Genomic DNA, 19,548 nt, shown 5'->3' with positions numbered 1-19,548 from the left:
ACAGGTGCCATCAAAAAGCACGAGCTTGTCAATGATCAAATTGCCTAACAAAACTGACAGTAACATAACACTGAAACTACTTAGAGAAAGCTTGCATGATTTTCCCTAACTCAACAAATACATAAATCAAGACCTGGCTAAAATTAGAGTTCCTTGATAGTACTGATTCACAATTTCAAGAGCATAAACTACAGTCAGTAAAGGGCTCACAAATCTGTGCATAAAATGGCTGACGTTTTAATAAGAACTGGCTTTACATTAATGGCAGGCCACCACAGAAAAGTATAGAGGAATAAAACACTTTGGTTTTAATTTTTTCAGAGGCTCACATTTCTCACTAGACTTATAAGCAGCAGCTTTTCATAAGCTACTCTCCTTGGGAGTGCTGTATTTTTTAGAAAACATTAGAAGGATTATAGTTATTTTAGTGATTGACAGGTTTTACTTCAATTTTTACATAAATAGCTTTTACCATATTGTGGTTATGCTTAAGTATAAGAACACTGATCAATAGTTTAGATGCACAGTATTTATTTCGTCTGCTGGAAGGCAACTATACTTAATAATTGTATCCAAGACACTTCAAATCATTCAGAAATATGGCATGCAGTATCCAAAAGTATGGCTCTGAGGATTTTTTTTTATTTTTTTTTTTTTACATTAAGCATAAAGAAATTTTATATTCAACATTCATTTATATTTCAAGAAAACTACCTATTCAGAGTTCTAGTTCTTTGATGCAGCATTAAGGATTAAAACTTACCACTTTACCAGGCCTTGCCCATGTGCAAATAAATCCCTCCTGACAAGCAGTGACTATACAGTCTTCAAGAAAAATTAACACAGTCAGTCTTTCATGTGCTATCTTTTTACAGATAAGAGGCTCTAACAAGGGAACATCTTCCATTCGGGGACAGAGAGGTGTTCCCAAAGTTTTAGCTGGGTCCGTTTTGGTTTTAGTAACTAGGTTCAGTTTGTCACTGCTCTTGCTAGATATATGTCCCATGCTATGATTTCTCTTGTGATCTTTTTCATGGTGTCTTTCCTTCCGATCGTGTAGCGATAAGGTTGCAAATTTACTAACACCAGAAGCAATGGCACCATCCATGACACTGCTTTTACTGCCAGCATTTGAGACTGCAGAGTGTGGAAGGCTGTTTGACCGTGGAAGAGGAGGGGGTACAGAGTTTCCAGGTGTTGTGATACTGTTTCCATTACTTCCTGGGTTAGTTCCACCACTTCCAGCAGGTGGACTTGTGGCGTTCATGACATTTGTATGTGTCCTTGCTCTTGAGAGAGGTTGGTGAGGGAAGAGGATATCTTCTGTAAGATCCCACAAACAGAGCTGCGTGTCCTGGCCTACTGAACCAAATCTATACGTAACGCTTACTGGACGACTGTCTGTAGAGTTCCTTTTGGATAGCCTAGATTGCGTACTATTTGCTCGATCTCTGCCAAAATGAAGGTCTTGGAAATCCTCATCACTTCCGCTAAATTCCATCGGGTCACTCTCTTCTACACTAGTGGTATATGGATCAAACGCAACAACACTGACCCATGATTTATGTCCATGGCCTCTCGCTATTACTCGACAGTCCACGAAAGACCAAACTGTTACCAAGTCATCCTCTCCACCTGTCACTATGTATTTCCCATCGGGACTCCAACACACACAGAGCAGTCCTCCAAAGTAGCTTTTCATTGTACCATGCAATTCCACTGAATCAAAGTTAAACACACGAAGAAAACCATCCTGGCTCACACATGCCAAGAACTTCCCATCTGGGGAAAAGGCAAATTCATTCAGGGCACCCTCACCTACTGTCCATTTAAGCAGAGGGTTTCTTGTGGATTTACTCTTGCAAGTGTGAACTGCAAAACTTTCTCCTTGTTTAAGTAGCTGGTAGTGCGGGGCTGTGGTACCACAAGTGTGCTCCACGTTATACAAGTACATATTGCCACTGGAATGAGCTACTAGGAAAAGGCTTTCCGAGCCTGGTACCCATTTTACACAGGTTACTCTGGATTTGTCTATTAGTCTCTGTGAAAAACAAAGAAGATACACATCAGAAAGTCTGAAAATTGAAGTTTTAATAATTAACTGTAAATCTGAGCTTTCTGGGGAATGGGGAACAATACTTGAGCAAAGTGAACTCAGCGTTCTATAAAGGAGCTATGTTATTGTACCTTCAAAAACTTATAATCTTATCAGGCAGTAAAGAGGAAATTATTTTTAGACAAAGTGCTACCAAAGGTTATTATTGTGGTCCAGTCACATTCCACAAAGAACATACTTCAATCAAGCCAATCTGTTGTTATGAATCTAAAGGTAGTGTTCTTAGGTTTATTTTTTGCTGTGTAGGCTGAAGAATATGAGAAGAAAACAATCAATAAAACACAGAATGAGCTAAAGGGAAAAAAGACAGTTACTCATCTGTACTACATAACAAACGGGTTATAAATCAACAACAGTACATTTAGACTCTGGTTTTATCTGAAACCACAAATAAAACCCATGGGGGGGGTGGGGGGTGGGGGGGCTTTAGGACCCTTTACCAGATTTTACTGATTCAGGGAACAAAAGCTACGTACACAGTGATCCTGTTACTATGTGGCTGGAAAGTTAGTAGTTAAATGCACGTGCTTCAGTGAATTCAGAAGGCACCAAATACTCTTCACCTTGTAATCCCCACCCACCCTCCAATTACTTATCATTCATTAGCCAAAGACCTCAATACTCTCAGTTACCACTGATTAAGAAGCTTCCTTTAAAGAAAAACATTTTAATAGAATCCATCATTGCAAAAGAATGAACACACACATTAAACAAACACTGCTGATCATAATGTCTTCAATGCTGTAAGAACTGAGAGATAAAGTTTGACTCCTTGAGTTTGCTAGTGTAGTTCTGGTAGACTTCTAAAACTTACCAACTCAGTCATGGCATCACTCAACTGCAACTTGGAGGCAAGTAATTCTTTACATGCACATTCAAGATTTGTATTTGGCATAGATTGATTATAGGCTGAAAGAAGAGCTCAGCTACACAAAAGGCAAGAATGCAAATACAAAGAGCCTAACGATATCAGAACAAGTTACAAAAGTGTTAAAAAAACAAAGAACAAAAAAAAATCCCCCCCAAACCTTGCTATGCTGTTCATCACAAACAAAACCCCCAAACTAATAGATAATTCATTAATTGTTATCAATTCTGGGCCTGTAACTATCACTGGAAAGCAGCATCTGGTCATTTTAGATTCTATTTACATGTATACTTTTGCTGCTGTCAACCTCAGTGTAAGACCAGGAAGCCTCTCTTCTGTAATTTCTCATTGGTTACATTAGCCATTTTGTACTGGAGAGCTGAGATGTCACTTAATCTGGGAACTTCTCCTCAAATGTGGTAGCTTTAAACTAACATATTCTTAGCTTCTGTAGTGACATTTTAAATAGTTTGTCATGTGTTCAATGATACCTACCATTCATGTCTCGGTAATGATGAGATCAGAAACATTAGACAGAAACTTACCTGGTACATACCAAGAGAATATGGACAGGGAACATCAGCCCAGCCCATTTGCTATAGGCAATAGTCTTCTCATTACAAAACTACTGCTAATACAGCAACAAAGTGAAATTTCTTGCTCTACTCTAGTAGAGTAGCTTAACATGACGTACAACCCCTACTCACAAGAGCAGTTGCTCAAATTTTATGCTAGAAATGGCATTTTAAGTCCACAATCTTGTTGGGTTACATGATCTTAAATACTGTACAGAAATCCTGCAAACCTAATCTTTACTCCAAGGAGGCTAGGAACAAAACAGAAGATTGCAATCTGCAATGAGAGCAGATTAGCTCAAAGAGACAAGATGCAGAGAGACTTTAAGCTGATATGTAGCAAGTGACTACAACTCATCCCCTTCTCAACCAGCAGAGCTTTAAATTCAGCAGGAACATAAAAACTCTGATGTTATGACTTCCTGAAGACTTTCAACTGGGCTTACACACTTCTGCAGCACAACAAAACAAGACTTGAAGTCAGTATGACTGGCAGATTCATTACAAGAATGGACTGAATGCAGTATCAAGTAAATCAGTGGAGTAGCTGGGATAAGGAATTTATGATCAGTTTGGTGAAAGAATAGTAAGTGAAGGAACTTCAGTCACCAGTCAGGAAGGCAAGCCAAGATTATCTTAGTAGCCATGTTTGGAACAAGCTTAAAGGGACAAAATTATAGGCATAGGCCACAAAGGAGTGAAAAAACTGAGGCAATCAAGGAATATGCATTAAGGTCTGACAAAGAGCTTTGGCAACACAGGTATATGAAAAGTTTATTAGGAAAAAATGCAGCTTAAGGCTTTAGTTTAAATAAAAAAAGAATTTAAAAATGATGAAAGAAACATAACTGAACTGGCTAGGTGTTGGCCAGCTTGAGAATAACCAACTACCACATGGAAACAACTGAATCTGTGAGGTATACTTGCTTGTTTTGGGGAATAAGAAAATATCACTAATTTAATTGACACAGAAGGAATACCACTGTTGATACAGATTGATTTAGGTAGGCAGCCACAAACTGCACAGTATCACCCACCTCAGCTTTTCAAGTCCCTATTGTCTTCTACATGAATAGAACTTTAAAAAAAAAAAAAGGGGGGGGGGGGGGGAGAATAACAAGTTAAAATGCAATAGCCTTACTGCAGTCTAAGTTCAACATAAACTTCTGTGTCATAACAGGTTAAGTTATTTCACATATCACATACGATTAAGTGCTATCCTGATTGCTTTATCACAGGTGATAGTCAAAACAGAGATTTGGGCTACCTGAACCACCAAATTACTAACAGGACAGGTGGTGAATTCTATTACCTCTAGCCCTAGTGCTAAATCCATTGAAAGGTGTTAACACTCATTTAGATGACCTTCTGCCTATGAAGACAGATTTATTCTCACTATCTAAACTCTAAATAGATTCAAAACCCAATAGGCACCTTCATCTTGAAGCAAACAAACTGGCTCAAACATCAATGCTGACTAATGTTTCTCTGAAATGGCTTTTCAATACAAGCCAGAACTTTCAAACACATCCAGGGCAAACTTCAATACTGAAACTGACAGATTAAAAATATATAAAAATTTTAGAATTGGTTGTAAATGCAAATAAGATCAGCGTAGGAAACAGGAATTTGTCATTTAACTCTCACGTACTGTGCATGTAGTTTTGGTAACACTGAGCAAATCCTTAGGTTAGCTGTGTAGAAAATAGATCACCTCATTTAACTTCCACCAAACTGTCAAAGGATGCATTACCACCAAAGTGAAGTAATACTGGTTATAGCACAGAGAAAAGACAACACAGTCTAATGGAAAGTGGCTTCAGTGCTTCCATCATTTGTAGACTACCACAAGAACTATTCAGCCTGCAACACAGGTTTACACTGCAGGCTCTAGACAGTTAAACAACATCAAGGCATGTAAGCATGCATTGGACCTTTATGTAAGTATTTCAGCAGGAGTTTTCCTCAAAGCAACTATAGTTCAGCTACAAGAGTGGGAACTGCTCTGTGATATGAAACTCTAGTTGTTTATAGTATTTCTACTGCCATTTGTAATACTTACACTATTATCATACAAGATTAAATCAGAGCTGTACTTACACAAGCAATTTGTTCACAACCAGACCAGCACTCCCAGTGATGAATTTGCACCAATGACAAAGTCTGGGTTTTTTTGGTTTGGAGTTGTGGGTTTTTGCAGGGAAAGGTGTTAGGACAATGCTAAAATGAACATTTCGACTATTTATACAGAGGTTTCTACCAGAGTACTCCATGCAACATTAAGATTCTCCAGCACCATTTCCCACTCAGCACAAGCAGAGAGACAGAGCAGGTGGGAAAAGGCTAAGTAAGAAGAAAAACACCCCTCTTCTGATCTAGATGTAGCTAATTTTAGAAAGCTGAGGAGGAATTAGACAGTTCTAATTATAAAACATCCCCATTGAGAACAATACTTCAATCTTCTTTGCACAAAGACAGAGCAAGGCAACACATCTCTCAGAGGTGGGAAGGATATGCTTGCTCAGTTTAAAAGCTGCACAAGGCTTAACTTCATCTGCAAAGCTCTTATCCATATTTGAAATTTATTAAAAAAACAACACAAAAATATCTGCAAAGCTCTTTGCTATTCCCCCCCCCCGAAGTCACCTGCAGCTGGATTAAAAACACAAAAAGGAGCAAAAGACACCCCCCAAAAAACAACCAACACCCCCTAAACCACCCAAATTCCTGTAGCTTGCCCTCTGCAGAAAATGCTGTCAAAAATTTCTTTCCTTGTTAGCATCTAGACACTTACTCTTCTAAGAATGCCAATACTACCAGATAATCAAAGCCAGTGGTCCTGTAACTTGGCATTAATCATCCCCCTCAATACTCCCTTCTATCTTTTCTTATTGCACAGCAGCAAAAAAAGCAGATGGAGAGTTTCAGGAACATCACATAGCCAAGACCTCATAAGCCTTCAGCTTTTTCTATGCAGCATTCAGCTTGATATCCTTGTCTTCCCCAAGCAAGCCTTTAAGAATCCTTGATACAGTTTCTGCTGTAACATCCTGACAATAAGAATTGGTATTTTTACCTTATTTAATATTTAGACCATAATATATTAGTTAAATAGAGGCTTAAATGTTTTCTTCTTCATTCAGAACCAGAAGCGTCAGAAACAACGGACTGCAGAGCACATGCAGCAACATTTACATCTGTAGACCTTTTTTCCATCAGTTAACTGTCATTAACTCTAGTTACAGTATTACCCAAACTAGAAAGTCCTAATTTTTAATCTTAAAGTGCAAAATACTCCTTCATGAATAACATTTTTGTGTGCGTATTCCCAGCCAATGAAACAGCTGAAAAACAAAGGCAGTGACTGAATGATAAGCTGTGTAGGCAAATGGAGCCATCTACAGAACTCTGAAAATCTAGGATCTTTAATATCACAAATACATTGCATGCAACAATGTTAAGATTTCTACTTACTTCCTCATTAAATAATTTGCTTGTTTCTTTTTTAATAGGGTCTATAAGTTGGACCTGGCCTGCAGAGAAGCCCACTAGAAGAGACACACTTTCTGCTGTGGCCGTTAAGTGATTGAAGTCATGGCATGTAGGTTGTGTTCCTTTGTATATCCTTTTGTCTATTGGTTTACTCAAGTCCGCAGCCTGCAAAGACAGTAAACAGAATTAAGACAGTTTATCACAATGTGTGTATATAACCAGTTCTATTTGCAACAATTTATGCAGTCACAAAACCCTACTTTAGAAAGCAGCTTTACATTTATCAAGACATCCAGGATGTCATCAAAAGGTTTATCTTTTCCTATAATGCAATACTTGTGTTTTTCAATTTTGCTAAACACTATACCTACCTAGCCTTTGCAACTACATCACATGACAAACCAGTGAAAACCATTCAGTAACACAAAGGCTCCAGTGAGTCCTCAATATCAACCCATTCCCCGAAGGCTTATCCTGCCAGAAGAGGCATTCCATCACACAGAGACAAGTTATCTTCTACTTTCCTAGTAGCAGCTTTCTCAATATTGAGTACAATCCAATTTTGGATTAAAAATAGCATATTCTCAATCACCTGATTCTTGTACTCTAAGCCTATCCTTTTATAACAGGCAAACATACAATATTGGTCTCAATAATTTATAAAATGATCAACTAGATCCTAGGAGAGCATCTTCTAGGAACACTGACTCCACATGCTGATACTGTGATCATAAAACATATTTTAAGCCATTAAGCTACAGAGTAATTGTGGTGCTGACACTGAACACAGAATTCAAATATAGCTCAGACAAAGTAAGTGCTAACAAAACTGAGGAACCTCAATATAAACAACTGAAGATCTGGCACTAAAGTGTCAGAAGAATCAAAAGGAACTGAAAAGCAATCTAAAATGCGCTCTCAGTTGTGTAACCCGTGTTTATCCCCATATCACTTCTGGACAACCTAATCTTTCATCATCCAGTGATTAAACCCCATATATTTAATATGCAAAATCATACATCAGGTTCAACTTTGTTTGTTTGTTTTTTAAACTCCCCATTTACTAGGTTCAGAGTCTGTAATTAGAAAGCTACAGATACTCAACAATATTACAGACCTGAGATGTAGCTGTGATTTGGGACTCTAATTTTGATACATACTTTTTCAGTATTTTTAATCAGAGGGAAGTGGGCCAGCAATATAAGAAATAAAACTTCTTTGAGGAAGAGGACAAGCTTCACATAAAAGAAAATTGCTCCAGTGTATTAAACCTTCGAGGATGAGGTCTAAAGAGCAGCAAATCCTTGGTGTGAATGGAGCTACACAGCCAGAAACTAGACCTGTCAGTAGGGAAAAATCATAACTAGCTACACAGTGATTCATGTCAGGTGAGCCATTTCCAAGGCAAATTTAACTACAGTATATGCATGATAAGCATATATATGCAACAGTATTAAAGTTGCACTTGTGTTTTGCAGCATGTATTATAAACCAGTTTAATCAGGTGTATGGCCTCCTGGTTGAAAACTCAAAAATGAGATGATGTATTCCAACTTCTAAAGTCAGCAGATTAAAAAGTTATTCTCTAGAGCCCAGAGATCCATTATAAGCTAAAGAAGAATATTAGCAATACATCTTCAAGGAGAACTTAAATAGAATACTAGCTCTACTGGGAAATCATAGGATTAGGTGCATGCCTACCAAGGAGCATTCAGAGACACATGTAAATCTGTAATTTGAAGCTGAAAGATCAAATCCTAGAGGCCATGCAGTTATCTCTTTTATTGTGCAAGATTCCCTTGTCCTGTGTCACTACAAAAATAAGTGATATCAAGGGATAACTCTCAAAATTGAGGTAGCATTTCTATCTGGAAAACCATCCTATAGAAACACATAGATGCATCCCTCCATACCTCAAAGAAACACAGAGTTAACAAGGTACCACATCTCTCTCCTCTCACCCATGAGACTTGATGTTGTGTCCTCTGGACTAAAGTTCCAGCAGGACACAATGCCTAAGAAAGAAGACCCCTTTTAAAGTAAATAGAACTCAGCCTGAATCATGCAGAATGATCAGAGAACCACAGACTCTCCCAGCCAGCAGAAAACACGGGTATTCCCAGGTTGTTCTTCTGAATCTTCACTATCGTTTTAAGCAGCAAAGCATCAAGAGGTGGCTATTTTCAGATTGGAACTATACCTTGCTCTTTTGTCTGGCTGAGGTTTTATATCACTAGCTTTTGGTTTTGTTGTCTGACAAATTTGGTGTGACTGAAGTTCCCCATCTTCTGAAATTATGTGATAACTGATCTAGCAAGACATGAAATTCTGATATATTAAATCTAAGCACAGACTTCACTGTGCTTGTTCTAGCTGTTCTCTGGGAACCAGATGGCAGTGACAATCTGTCTAAACTTAAATGGAGAATAAACAAACTAATTCAACCCAGAATTACCAGGCTTCTACTGACAGGGATGCCCCGCCTTTTATTTACATGCAGCTAGTGTTTTCAGTTATAATATAGTTGTCTTGTGGAGATAAGTCAAATCTACAAGCACAAAAGTACTCTGAGTCTTGATCTCTCTTAATTGAAATACAGGGTAGAATCAATGAGCATAAGAAGTAGGAGACTTTTTTATTTCTGCACAGTTGAAGGATTGCTGTTGGATTTTGCTAAGAACAAGAAAAGAGCTTATTCATAAAATTCAGTTGTGCCTGGGACTCAGCATTTCATTAGCTCACCACTAAGTCCATTCGCTATAGCTATTTTGTGGAAGATTTGATTCTCAGAAAAGAGATCTGAGTCTACAACTGTCAAATCCTAGGATATGACATTATTGACTGAACAAAGTGATGTAAACTGCCCCCCTCAGAAGAATGCTGATATATTTTGAAAGAGAATAGTAACTGGGGCATCAACAGCTTCCAAGTCCTGCCTTTGAACAGATTGAAACTCTCTAGAGAACTTTAAAGAAGAAAAATTGATCAACTTTGCCATTTAGTTCTTTGTGATGAACTCATACTCTAGAAGTAAAACATGAACCATGTAACTGTTTTGGAGACTTCCTAGTCCCATTTAGTTAACTCTCACAACACACTATTTTAGCAAAATTACCCCCCCTCTGCTAGGGTAGGGAGGTAAAAAAAATAATAATAAAAAAAATAATAACAGTCTAGCAGTTGCCCATTCACCCTGAATCATGACTTCCAGCAGAAAGGCAGTCAAGTGGAACATCTTAACCACAGCTTTAAGTACCTAAACACTAGGAATTTGGGGGGGGGTGGGGGGGGGGTGTGGAATCAGTCACCTCAGTCTGAAGCAAATATTTAAAGCCAGATTACTATCTGTCCAAGATTCATTCTTTTCATATACTACTGATCTGAGTCTTAGAGCTTTCATACTAAGATTTCCCATACAGTGAATCACATTATTTCAAGTCAGCATTTAATCATACTCCTTGACAGGTGCAATTTCTTCCTGTACCTTTTCTTTTCCTAACTTACATATGCAGCTTTCTGCAAATTTTAGTTGAATTAAAAGTATCATAGATGCTATATTTCCTTCTGTGCTGGATTGACCCTGGCTGGATGCCAGGTGCCCATCAAAGTCACATCTATCACTCCCCCCTCCTAAGCTGGAGAGGGGAGAGAAAATAAAACAAAAGGTTCATGGGTTGAGATAAGGACACGGAGAGATCACTCCCCAATTTTCATCACAGGCAATACAGACTCAACTGGGGGAAACTAGTTTAATTTGTTACTAATCCAATCAGAGCAGGGTAATAAATAAAAAATAAATCTTAGAACAACTTCCCCCACGCCTCCCTCTTTCCTAGACTTAACTGTACTCCCAATTTTCTCCACCTTCTCTCCCCCCAAGCAACGCAGGGAGATGGGAAATGGGGGTCACGGTCAGTTCATGGTCAGTTCATCACGCATTGTCTCTGCCACTCCTTCCTCCTCAGAAGGATGACTCCTCTACACTGTTCCCCGCTCCAGTGTAGGGTCCCTCCCCACAGGAGACAGTTCTCCATGAAATTCTGCAACATGAATCCTTCCCACAGGCTGCAGTTCACACACTGCTCCAGCATGGGTCCCTTCCACAGGGTGCAGTCCTTCAGGAGCACACTGCTCCAGCGTGGGTCCCCTGCAGGGTCACAAGTCCTGCCAGAAAACCTGCTCTACCATGGGCTTCTCTCTCCACAGGGCCACAGGTCCATCCTGCCAGGAGCCTGCTCCAGCACGGGCTTCCCACGGGGTCACAGCCTCCTTCGGGCATCCAGCTGCTCCAGCGTGGGGTCCTCCCCAGGCTGCAGGTGTGTGTCTGCTCCACTGTGGACCTCCCTGGGCTGCAGGGGGACAGCCTGCCTCACCACAGTCTTCCCCATGGGCTGTAGGGGAGTCTCTGCTCCAGCACCTGAAGCACCTCCTTCCCGTCCTTCTTCACTGACCTGGGGGTCTGCAGGATTGTTTCTCTCACATGTTCTCACTCCTCTCTCTGGCTGCAGTTTCTGTTAGGCAGGTTTTTTTCCCTTCTTAAATCTGTTATCACAAAGGCGCTACCACCATCACTGATGGGCTCAGCCTTGGCCAGCAGTGGGTCCATCTTGGAGCCGGCTGGCATTGGCTCTGTTGGGAAGCTTCTAGCAGCTTCTAACAGAAGCCACCCCTGTAGCCCCCCTGCTACCAAAATCTTGCCACGCAAACCCAATACACCTTCCAAGCCAAAAAACATCTCCATGATCAGAATGAAAAGAAGTTATTTATTAATTTATCTCCGATAATTTCAACTGCAATCATCAAAATGCTTCCTTTATATACTTAATAGTATTTAATATCACATTTGCCAGGAGACTGGCTTTCAACGGGTCATAGCTATAAGTGAGATCAAGACAGAATATTAGGTCTTTAAGCCTGGAAGCAAGGGGAAACATTTAATAAAAATTTTACTTCCAAAAATCCTCTTAAATTCTCTCTTGTCCAGACAATTAATTGATCACAAATGGCAGATTACAGATTAGCTATGTATGTTGAGCTCCAGCACAAAATAAAAGAGAAGACACAAAGAACCAAGATACATTTTTGAAAACAATTTCCTCAGCATTTCTGGAGCTTGGATTCACAACTTATTGCCTGCAGCTTGATATCTCTTCAATACCTTGCTGTCCAGGGATGTAATGGTCCCTGGTCTGTAAACAGAACAATTTGAGAAAGCTGTGCTTGTTATAATGCTCTACAAGTAACATGAGAAAACAACTCTTAGGATTATTACTAAGTGAACTTCATTGAACTTCACAGATGGTCTTTAAACCCTAGCTGAAAAAAAAGAGGCAAGGTAACCCTTACTGCAGCACTTTGCCTTACAGTATCCCCTAGTGAACAGCACAGGGTCTTCCAGGACAGACTTGCTAACTCTATTAGCAAGGACAGGGAAAACTAAACCAGGAGGCCCCTTAACAGCTTGTTTATTCTTTGTCCATGTCAGTTCTGGTCTTGCTCTCCTTCCTGCAGAGCTAGCTGAAGGACAGAGAAAGTTGAGGAACATGGCAAGAAAGCTGAGTTACCCTGGAGACATTTGCAGAATTTTCTGGCAAACTGTTCATTGTTTCTGCCAGAAATACTAGCTTCAATACTTCACACTGGAAATCCCTCTGATTACTTTATTATCAAAGGACTAGATTTCCAGATCCCTTTTGTAGAGCCCAAATACAGCTCACTTAATATTAGCAATAGAATCATTTGTAGTTGCTTCACTGTTGCTTCGAGCTGGCCTGATCTTATAGCTGACCCTGTTTTAGGCAGGAGGTTAGACTAGAGACTCTCAGAGGCCCCTTCCAACCTGAATTGACCCCGAGATCCTAAGCTGAGGATCAACCAAAGCAGCAGCAACATGGCCACTCCCAGTTTACTTAACAGGTCTGGTTTACATCTTAAAGGAATTTCACACAGGCAGAAAACAACAGCAACAAGTTAGTTGTCTTTCCCTATAAAGAACACTGATGCAGAGCAAAAGTTCTGCTTGATGTATACGAGATACATAACAGAAAGTCCAGGCAACACTTCCTGCAACTATAAAGCCCTAATAAAACACTCTTCAGTGCAGCTGACAGTGCCATAGCCAATCAGTAATAAACTGGCTTCTACAATTATAACTGCATGTAAGCTGACAGACTGCTGACTGTAATGACCTTAGCTTTCTCAGTAGAAAGTTTAAGGTATGGCAAGAACACACATCAGTTCCAGGCTCTCTTCAGATTCAACAGCATGAAATTTTCAGGTAGGACCACTTCAGAAGCCCCCAAAAAACTTAAATTAGTTTGAAAGTGGTAACACTTGTAAACTAAAAAAAAGTATAAATTCTCTTTAGGATTCTGTAAAAAGCCATCATACAATCATTTGTAAAGTTGCCTTATTTATACATAGCTGCAATAGGTTTCTTAAATGTAAGGACAGCTTCTGAAATAAGTAAGAGCGGCTTTTTCCGTACCCAAGTGATGTGCTTAGCTTTAAGGGTTGCATAATAGGTGTTTTGTGTGTACACACAGGACTAGTTTTAAGTGTCTCCTAAGCCTTGCAAAGCTATTAACACTAGGGAAATAGTAGGTCTTTATTTTGCAACATTGCATTCAATGTACCTGCTTTACATTAAAGTCACATTTGTAAACCTCAAGAAAACTATTTTCGTTTTGCTTTTAAAATTTGGCTGATCTTTCAGCTCTGTGAATTGAAGCACAAATAGCTTAATACTCACAACAGCACAACCCATGCTGGATTTGCTGCCAATTTATAAAAGGGCAAGTATGAACTACCACTAAAAACAAGCACATGCATTCACTTTCCCTTATTCCTCTCTAATTGAAGACAAGAGAACCTATGAGAAAGGGATGAAAGTTGCACTGGACAACATGGATTCTGAAAATTAAAAACTAAGAAATTGGGACAAAAAAAATTAGCAGGCAGGAAAAAGAATCTGGTATTTTTAACATACTGCCTCAAAGACTTTCCATTAAGTTATCTCTATAGCTTTCTTTCTCTAGAAAGTCTCCAGAAAGTGTAGCTGCCACTTGGTGCCATTTTAACTTCCCTAAATATTAAGATCTTGATCTTCAAGACATGATCATTACTAATTTGGCTTCAGTGACATATCTTCTGATGTATCTTTTCTAATACATAAATATTTTGAATGAGCTCACTTAAAGTTTAAAATAATTTGCATTTATACCTGCTCCCAACAAAAGTGTTTCAAGATTTATTTCCACTCAGCCGAACATTTACTCTCCTGAACAACACTGTTTCTCATAAATGGGTTCCTGTATCATTGCAGAAGGTTTTTTATAAGTTACAAAGCACTTGATTAAATGCTGAACAGGAACACTTAAGGCATGTGACAAGAGTTTCTAGGATACTGTGTAAGAACAGCTCTGTTAGTAAAACAGGGACACCAAGTAATTTTATTTAACCTAATTTTTTCTAGTGTTCCACACAATTCATCCATAACAAAGTCTTTAAGATCAATTTTGTACAAAGCCGTTTCCAAATTCGGGAAGCTACTTGATATTCTTCTCCCTTCTAGATTTAACTAGCACTTGGGGCCATACAAGACATACATGACTTTTGAAAGGAGAAAAGCATTAGTTAACAAGATTTCAGCGTTTATGCATACAGACAACTATGACCACATACATTAAGATAAAAGCTCTAGTCCAGACAACTGGACATAAATCCATATTTAGTCAAAGATCAGTTTAGTTTTCTGAAGCATCCAATAAAATAATCATATTCTGTTTCCAGAAGAATTATTCTAAGCACTCAGAGCAAAGAGCATGCACTGGTTTGAAATAAATCTATGTGATATTAACTGGACCAATGGATATATAATTGCCAAGATCGAGAAAGTAGATGTGAACACCATAGAGAACACACATAAAGGACTGTTTGATTTACAACTTGCCATATCAATGTTAACTCCATTTTAGTAAGGCTATAAACCAAAATATTTATCTGGTTACAGTATAGATCAGCACATCCTATTGGAACTTATCTAAGGTGAAAACACCAGTCTACCAATAACCCCAGAAAAAGTAGACTTCTTATTTAAAAAGAGTTCCAAGAACCCAGAACAGCAGCGTCCCAAAAAAAGAAAAATCATTTTTTGTTACAAATCCCCATTCACTTTAGAGGTACATATAGAATCAATTTACCCTTTGTTTGTGAGACCAGGCAAAGGGCATTAAGGTAGGACAGGCATGTCAACACATTTGAACTACTGAAGGCCAGGGAGGTTGAGGGAAATTGAAACAATGTTAAGAGTGTCTCCACACAAAAAATACCTCCTCTGCCTTCTGAGCAGAGACCACTGCTGCAGCCTCCAACCTGTCACAACCCAACAGAAGTCTAAAGTCACTGAAATTGTTCCTTTAGAAACCTGAAGCATTTTCAGTTCAACACATTACTCGTTTGGTGAAATTTAGACCCATGCTGACACTGCTCCTTTTGGCTGGAAGACCAAACCATACAACTTGTGACAGTGCTGTTTGAAGAGCTGGGTCAGACCCAAAGTGTTCTAATGAACTAACCACAACCCTCAGCGCAGCTCTCCAGAGCAAGTCCTGGTCAGTCCTGAAAAGGTCTGTGAGCTTAGCGTTTCCAAGAGAAACCAAACAGCCTGGAAGTAGACTGGAAACTTGAGCAATCTTTAGCTAAACTATAATCCAATCACTAAAACTTCAGGGAAATGACATGACATTTTAACTTTTCAAAAGGTGTTTGTTTCTACATATTTAACAAAGTTAATTTTCATTATACCTGCAGAAGAAAACCTGTCCCTTTCGTCCCTAGAAGCGCTCCAACCCTTTACATCATACTTTGCACAATACTGCTTTACTATGATACAGAAAGACCATAAGAGCTAATTTAACTTGTTCTTGAGCATCTAAATAATCACCCAGAAACCCACACTGAAGAACAGCTAACAAAAGCAGAATTTCACAGTTCCTTTTGCAAAGTTCACCTTAGTGTGGGCATCAGTTAATGGCATGATCAATTCAGATAAAAATTGAGGCTTTGACTTAAGTGTTATGCATTTGGCCACACTAAATCTGTAAACAGGCTGGTTAAACTCAAACAACTCTGAATATACTCATTGTATCACACACTCCCAAAAGACATGAACTGAATTAGATATTCTATTTTGGTTTAAGCAATTACTTGCCTTTTTTTTTAACAGGAAGAAGGGAAAAGAAGGCGTGATATCAGTATTATTGTCTCTTCCCAATGGCTAGTCTACAGAATTTTGGCTCAACTGTAGCTCAGCCTGCTGGATAAAAACCTCTCCAACAGAAACCTAATTCAGAATCACGTATGTTCTGCATGCAATGCAGACACCTTCCTCCTCTTCTCCCCCTACTCAGCTCTTTTTAAGGACATATGTAAGAAGGAGATCTCACTGTGCAGTTTTAAGTTCAAAATAATGATCTCTCAGGGCTATTAATAAACCATTGGTGACAGGTCACATTTTTATACTGGTCTCTCCCTAACTGGCTTAAAAATTAAGACACAGATTTAACAAGTCATGGCACATACATACTTCATAATCATAGACTGCAGAACTGGACCACAATCCGACTTTTTACTCCAATACCATTTCTTCAACAGTGGGCAGATACACGTTCCAGAAGTAAGTTCAGGAAGTTAGCTGCATTAATGGATTAGTGTCCATCCTATATTTCTTTCAGGAAGCTATTTAAATTGTAAATATGGAAGTTTAATAACCCTTTACAGGATTTTTTTGCATTAACTACTACAAGGAATTGCAAATATTGTCAGATTTTAACAACCACTTTCTGTTCATTATTTACTTAGATGACTGAAGCAACATATCCTGATAAAGTTAAATATGTGAAAAAAAGCATCAGTTCCGAATTTTGTTCCCCTTTGATTTTACTGAATACCTTCTTGTTCCCAATAAGAGACAATGATGTCCAACATTCCTTAAATATACAGCACTTATACTGCTTACTAGAATAAGCAGTCCCATCCTTATCAGTATTTCTACAGAAGTTTTCAGCTATCACAATTTTCACCATTTCTCTGAATCTTTGTAATACCCCCCTTTTTTTTAGACCTGTATGAAGACATATAGATGGATCTACTGATTTATACAGTGCAATAAGATTTACTCCATTGTTTCTAATATTCTTTCCCATTCCATTTCTTACAATATAGAAAAATTAGGATTCAAGTATTGATGAATTAAGGCAGTCATCTATAGCAATCCCCTCTTCTTTTTATGCAGTGGTTCCAAACTGACTCAAGTTTTTTCTTGCAGTGTGTGCCACCAAAAGATTAGTGGAAACAAACACTCCTGCTCATTCACCTAGCATAGCTGCATCTCCCAAGTTTCTTATAACTGCCTCTTGTCAGTTAGTTAGTCCACCTTCAATTTCTGCTGCTCTTCTCTTTTGTTTTCCTGAAGTCATGGATCTACCACAGAACTATAAAATTACCACATGGTAAACTTAGTGGGATGAAAGCTATTTAAAGTTTTATTTACTGTGGCTAATCAATGGCACAGTTCATCTCTTTCTGTGGCCTCCAAGTTTTTACTTTCCTTTGAGTTAAAGCCAAGTATAATCTTCCAGATGTTTTCACATTCTACTTTTGTTTTAATTATGAAGTGATCAGTAAGTCCTTTTTAAAAGATGTCAGCAAAAAGCACATACTAACCTGTAATTCAATTTAACAGTTACTACTTGTAACACGGCTGCCCAGGGAAGTAGTTGAGTCACCATCCCTGAAGATATTTAGAAGACGTGTAGATGTGGTGCTTAGGGACATGGTTTAGTCGTGGACTTGGCAGTATTAGGTTTATGGTTGGACTTGATGATCTTAAAGGTCTTTTCCAACCTAAACAACTGTATGATTCCAAGTCTGCAGCTCACCCTCTTTATACTTAAAACTCATGAGAACTCCTGAACACCATTTCAACCTAATACTACACTGTTTGTTCCATCACCTCCAACATTTCATGTTCTAATAACACCACTTCATAGTTATCATGACATCAAGCCTTCCTTCCCAATACATCATATGCTATAAAGGCAGAAGCAAGTAAATCAGTTTCTCAATAATAACCTAAACTGCTTTCCCTTAGCCTCCAACTATCTAACATAATCTCCAATCCAGATTATGCAATGCATAAAGTGATAAACTTGAGTCACGTGTTAGGGGAGGTGCACACAATCTCAATGTCCAACTCCAACTCTAGCCTCAATCTTCAGGAAGTTTTTAGAAGTAGTCTCTCTCAAGCCACGGATTTGCCTTTCTATATAACAGCTTCCCCTTTGGAGGATGAGGAAAAAGTGCATGTAGATACACATACTAGTTTACATTCAGAAAGAGGAAAATAACTGCTTGATTTGCATGTGACCACACCTATGGAAAAAACTGTACAGCAAGTCACATGTAATAATATCGGATTTTGCCACAATATACTGACATGACTGCAATACGAAATACTGTGTTCACAGACAGTTCAAAGGCAGCTTACTAAACAGGGAACCTATCAAACTGAAAATCACCTTATTAAAATACCAACATATAGATCTTTGTTACAGTTAGCAAGCCTTAAGACAAACAACTGCAGGACAGTGAATTAAATACTGCAAGATCTTTAACATACACAAGTCATTAAAAAAATATATATAATATACACAATGATGAACACAGACAAATAATTATAGAGAGACCATATATATATATATATATATATGATCTAACATACATACAATCATTAACATCATATATATACACACACATACAGACTAGCCTGGTCATGTCTGTTAAACAAGACATTGCACACTGAAAATATGTCAACCTTGATTACAGTACTTAAGTAATTTCTCTGTCTCCAAGAGGCTATTCTATTCACTCAATGCCATTACAGTTAGAGGGCAAGCCAACAAAGAATGTCACTCTTCCCTGCTTGTGAATATTGCCTGCTTTGTGCAAAACTCTGAACCGACAATTAAGATTTGCTTGATAAAACAGGATTTTAAAACAGTATTCTTTGGAAAACAGGCTCTAATAAAATTATAAACAACTACACTTGCTCTCCAAAGAGATTATTTCAGTTACAAGTTTTCTTTTGTGTATCTTAGTTTCCAAACTTTGGCATGAGTTTCCTACTGTGTTTGCCACGGTAACTAAGCAGCCTGAGCCTCTACTTGAAATTCTGTTTAACTGTTTAGTGTTGCATATTGATCAAGATACATTAACATTGTATTGTGTTCCAAAGAGCGAAGCAAGTAATTCTCATACTGGAGGAATCGCCTTATTAACTGTTACAAACTTCAAAGGATTTTTGTTGTTAAGATGGGAGGGTAATGGGGAAACTTCATTGCCAAAGATGTGCATAAATAGCTACCAAATAAAGAGAATGCACTCAGATGCGAGGAATGGGGTATATCCAATATATAAGGAGCAACATTAGAACAGCA

General features: G+C 38.5%; 2 protein-coding genes across 7 annotated transcripts in view; one reads left to right on the top strand and one right to left on the bottom strand.

Annotated features, from left to right (window-relative positions):
* The window catches only part of MOK (MOK protein kinase), a 43,866-nt gene extending 36,715 nt beyond the window's left edge, over positions 1-7,151 (top strand). The window contains exon 12 of the mRNA XM_049829069.1: positions 7,072-7,151. The gene's annotated coding sequence lies outside the window, so the exon portion shown is untranslated. The remainder of the gene's footprint in view (positions 1-7,071) is intronic.
* WDR20 (WD repeat domain 20) overlaps positions 1-19,548 on the bottom strand; it is a 47,913-nt gene that overhangs the window by 11,394 nt on the left and 16,971 nt on the right. For all 6 annotated transcript variants that reach the window (XR_007509639.1, XR_007509638.1, XM_049829051.1 and 3 more), the window contains exons 2-3: positions 7,034-7,216; positions 764-2,041 (exon numbers count right to left, since the gene is read on the bottom strand). Coding sequence is in view for 4 of the 6 variants with exons in the window: in XM_049829051.1 (XP_049685008.1) it covers positions 764-2,041; positions 7,034-7,216 (1,461 nt within the window). In the remaining 2 variants the exon portion in view is untranslated. The remainder of the gene's footprint in view (positions 1-763; positions 2,042-7,033; positions 7,217-19,548) is intronic.

This window comes from Accipiter gentilis, chromosome 25 (genome assembly GCF_929443795.1).
Source record: "Accipiter gentilis chromosome 25, bAccGen1.1, whole genome shotgun sequence".
Classification (NCBI taxonomy): domain Eukaryota; kingdom Metazoa; phylum Chordata; class Aves; order Accipitriformes; family Accipitridae; genus Astur; species Astur gentilis.
Note: the sequence above shows the minus strand (reverse complement) of the source record. Positions and strands in the feature narration are given on the sequence as shown.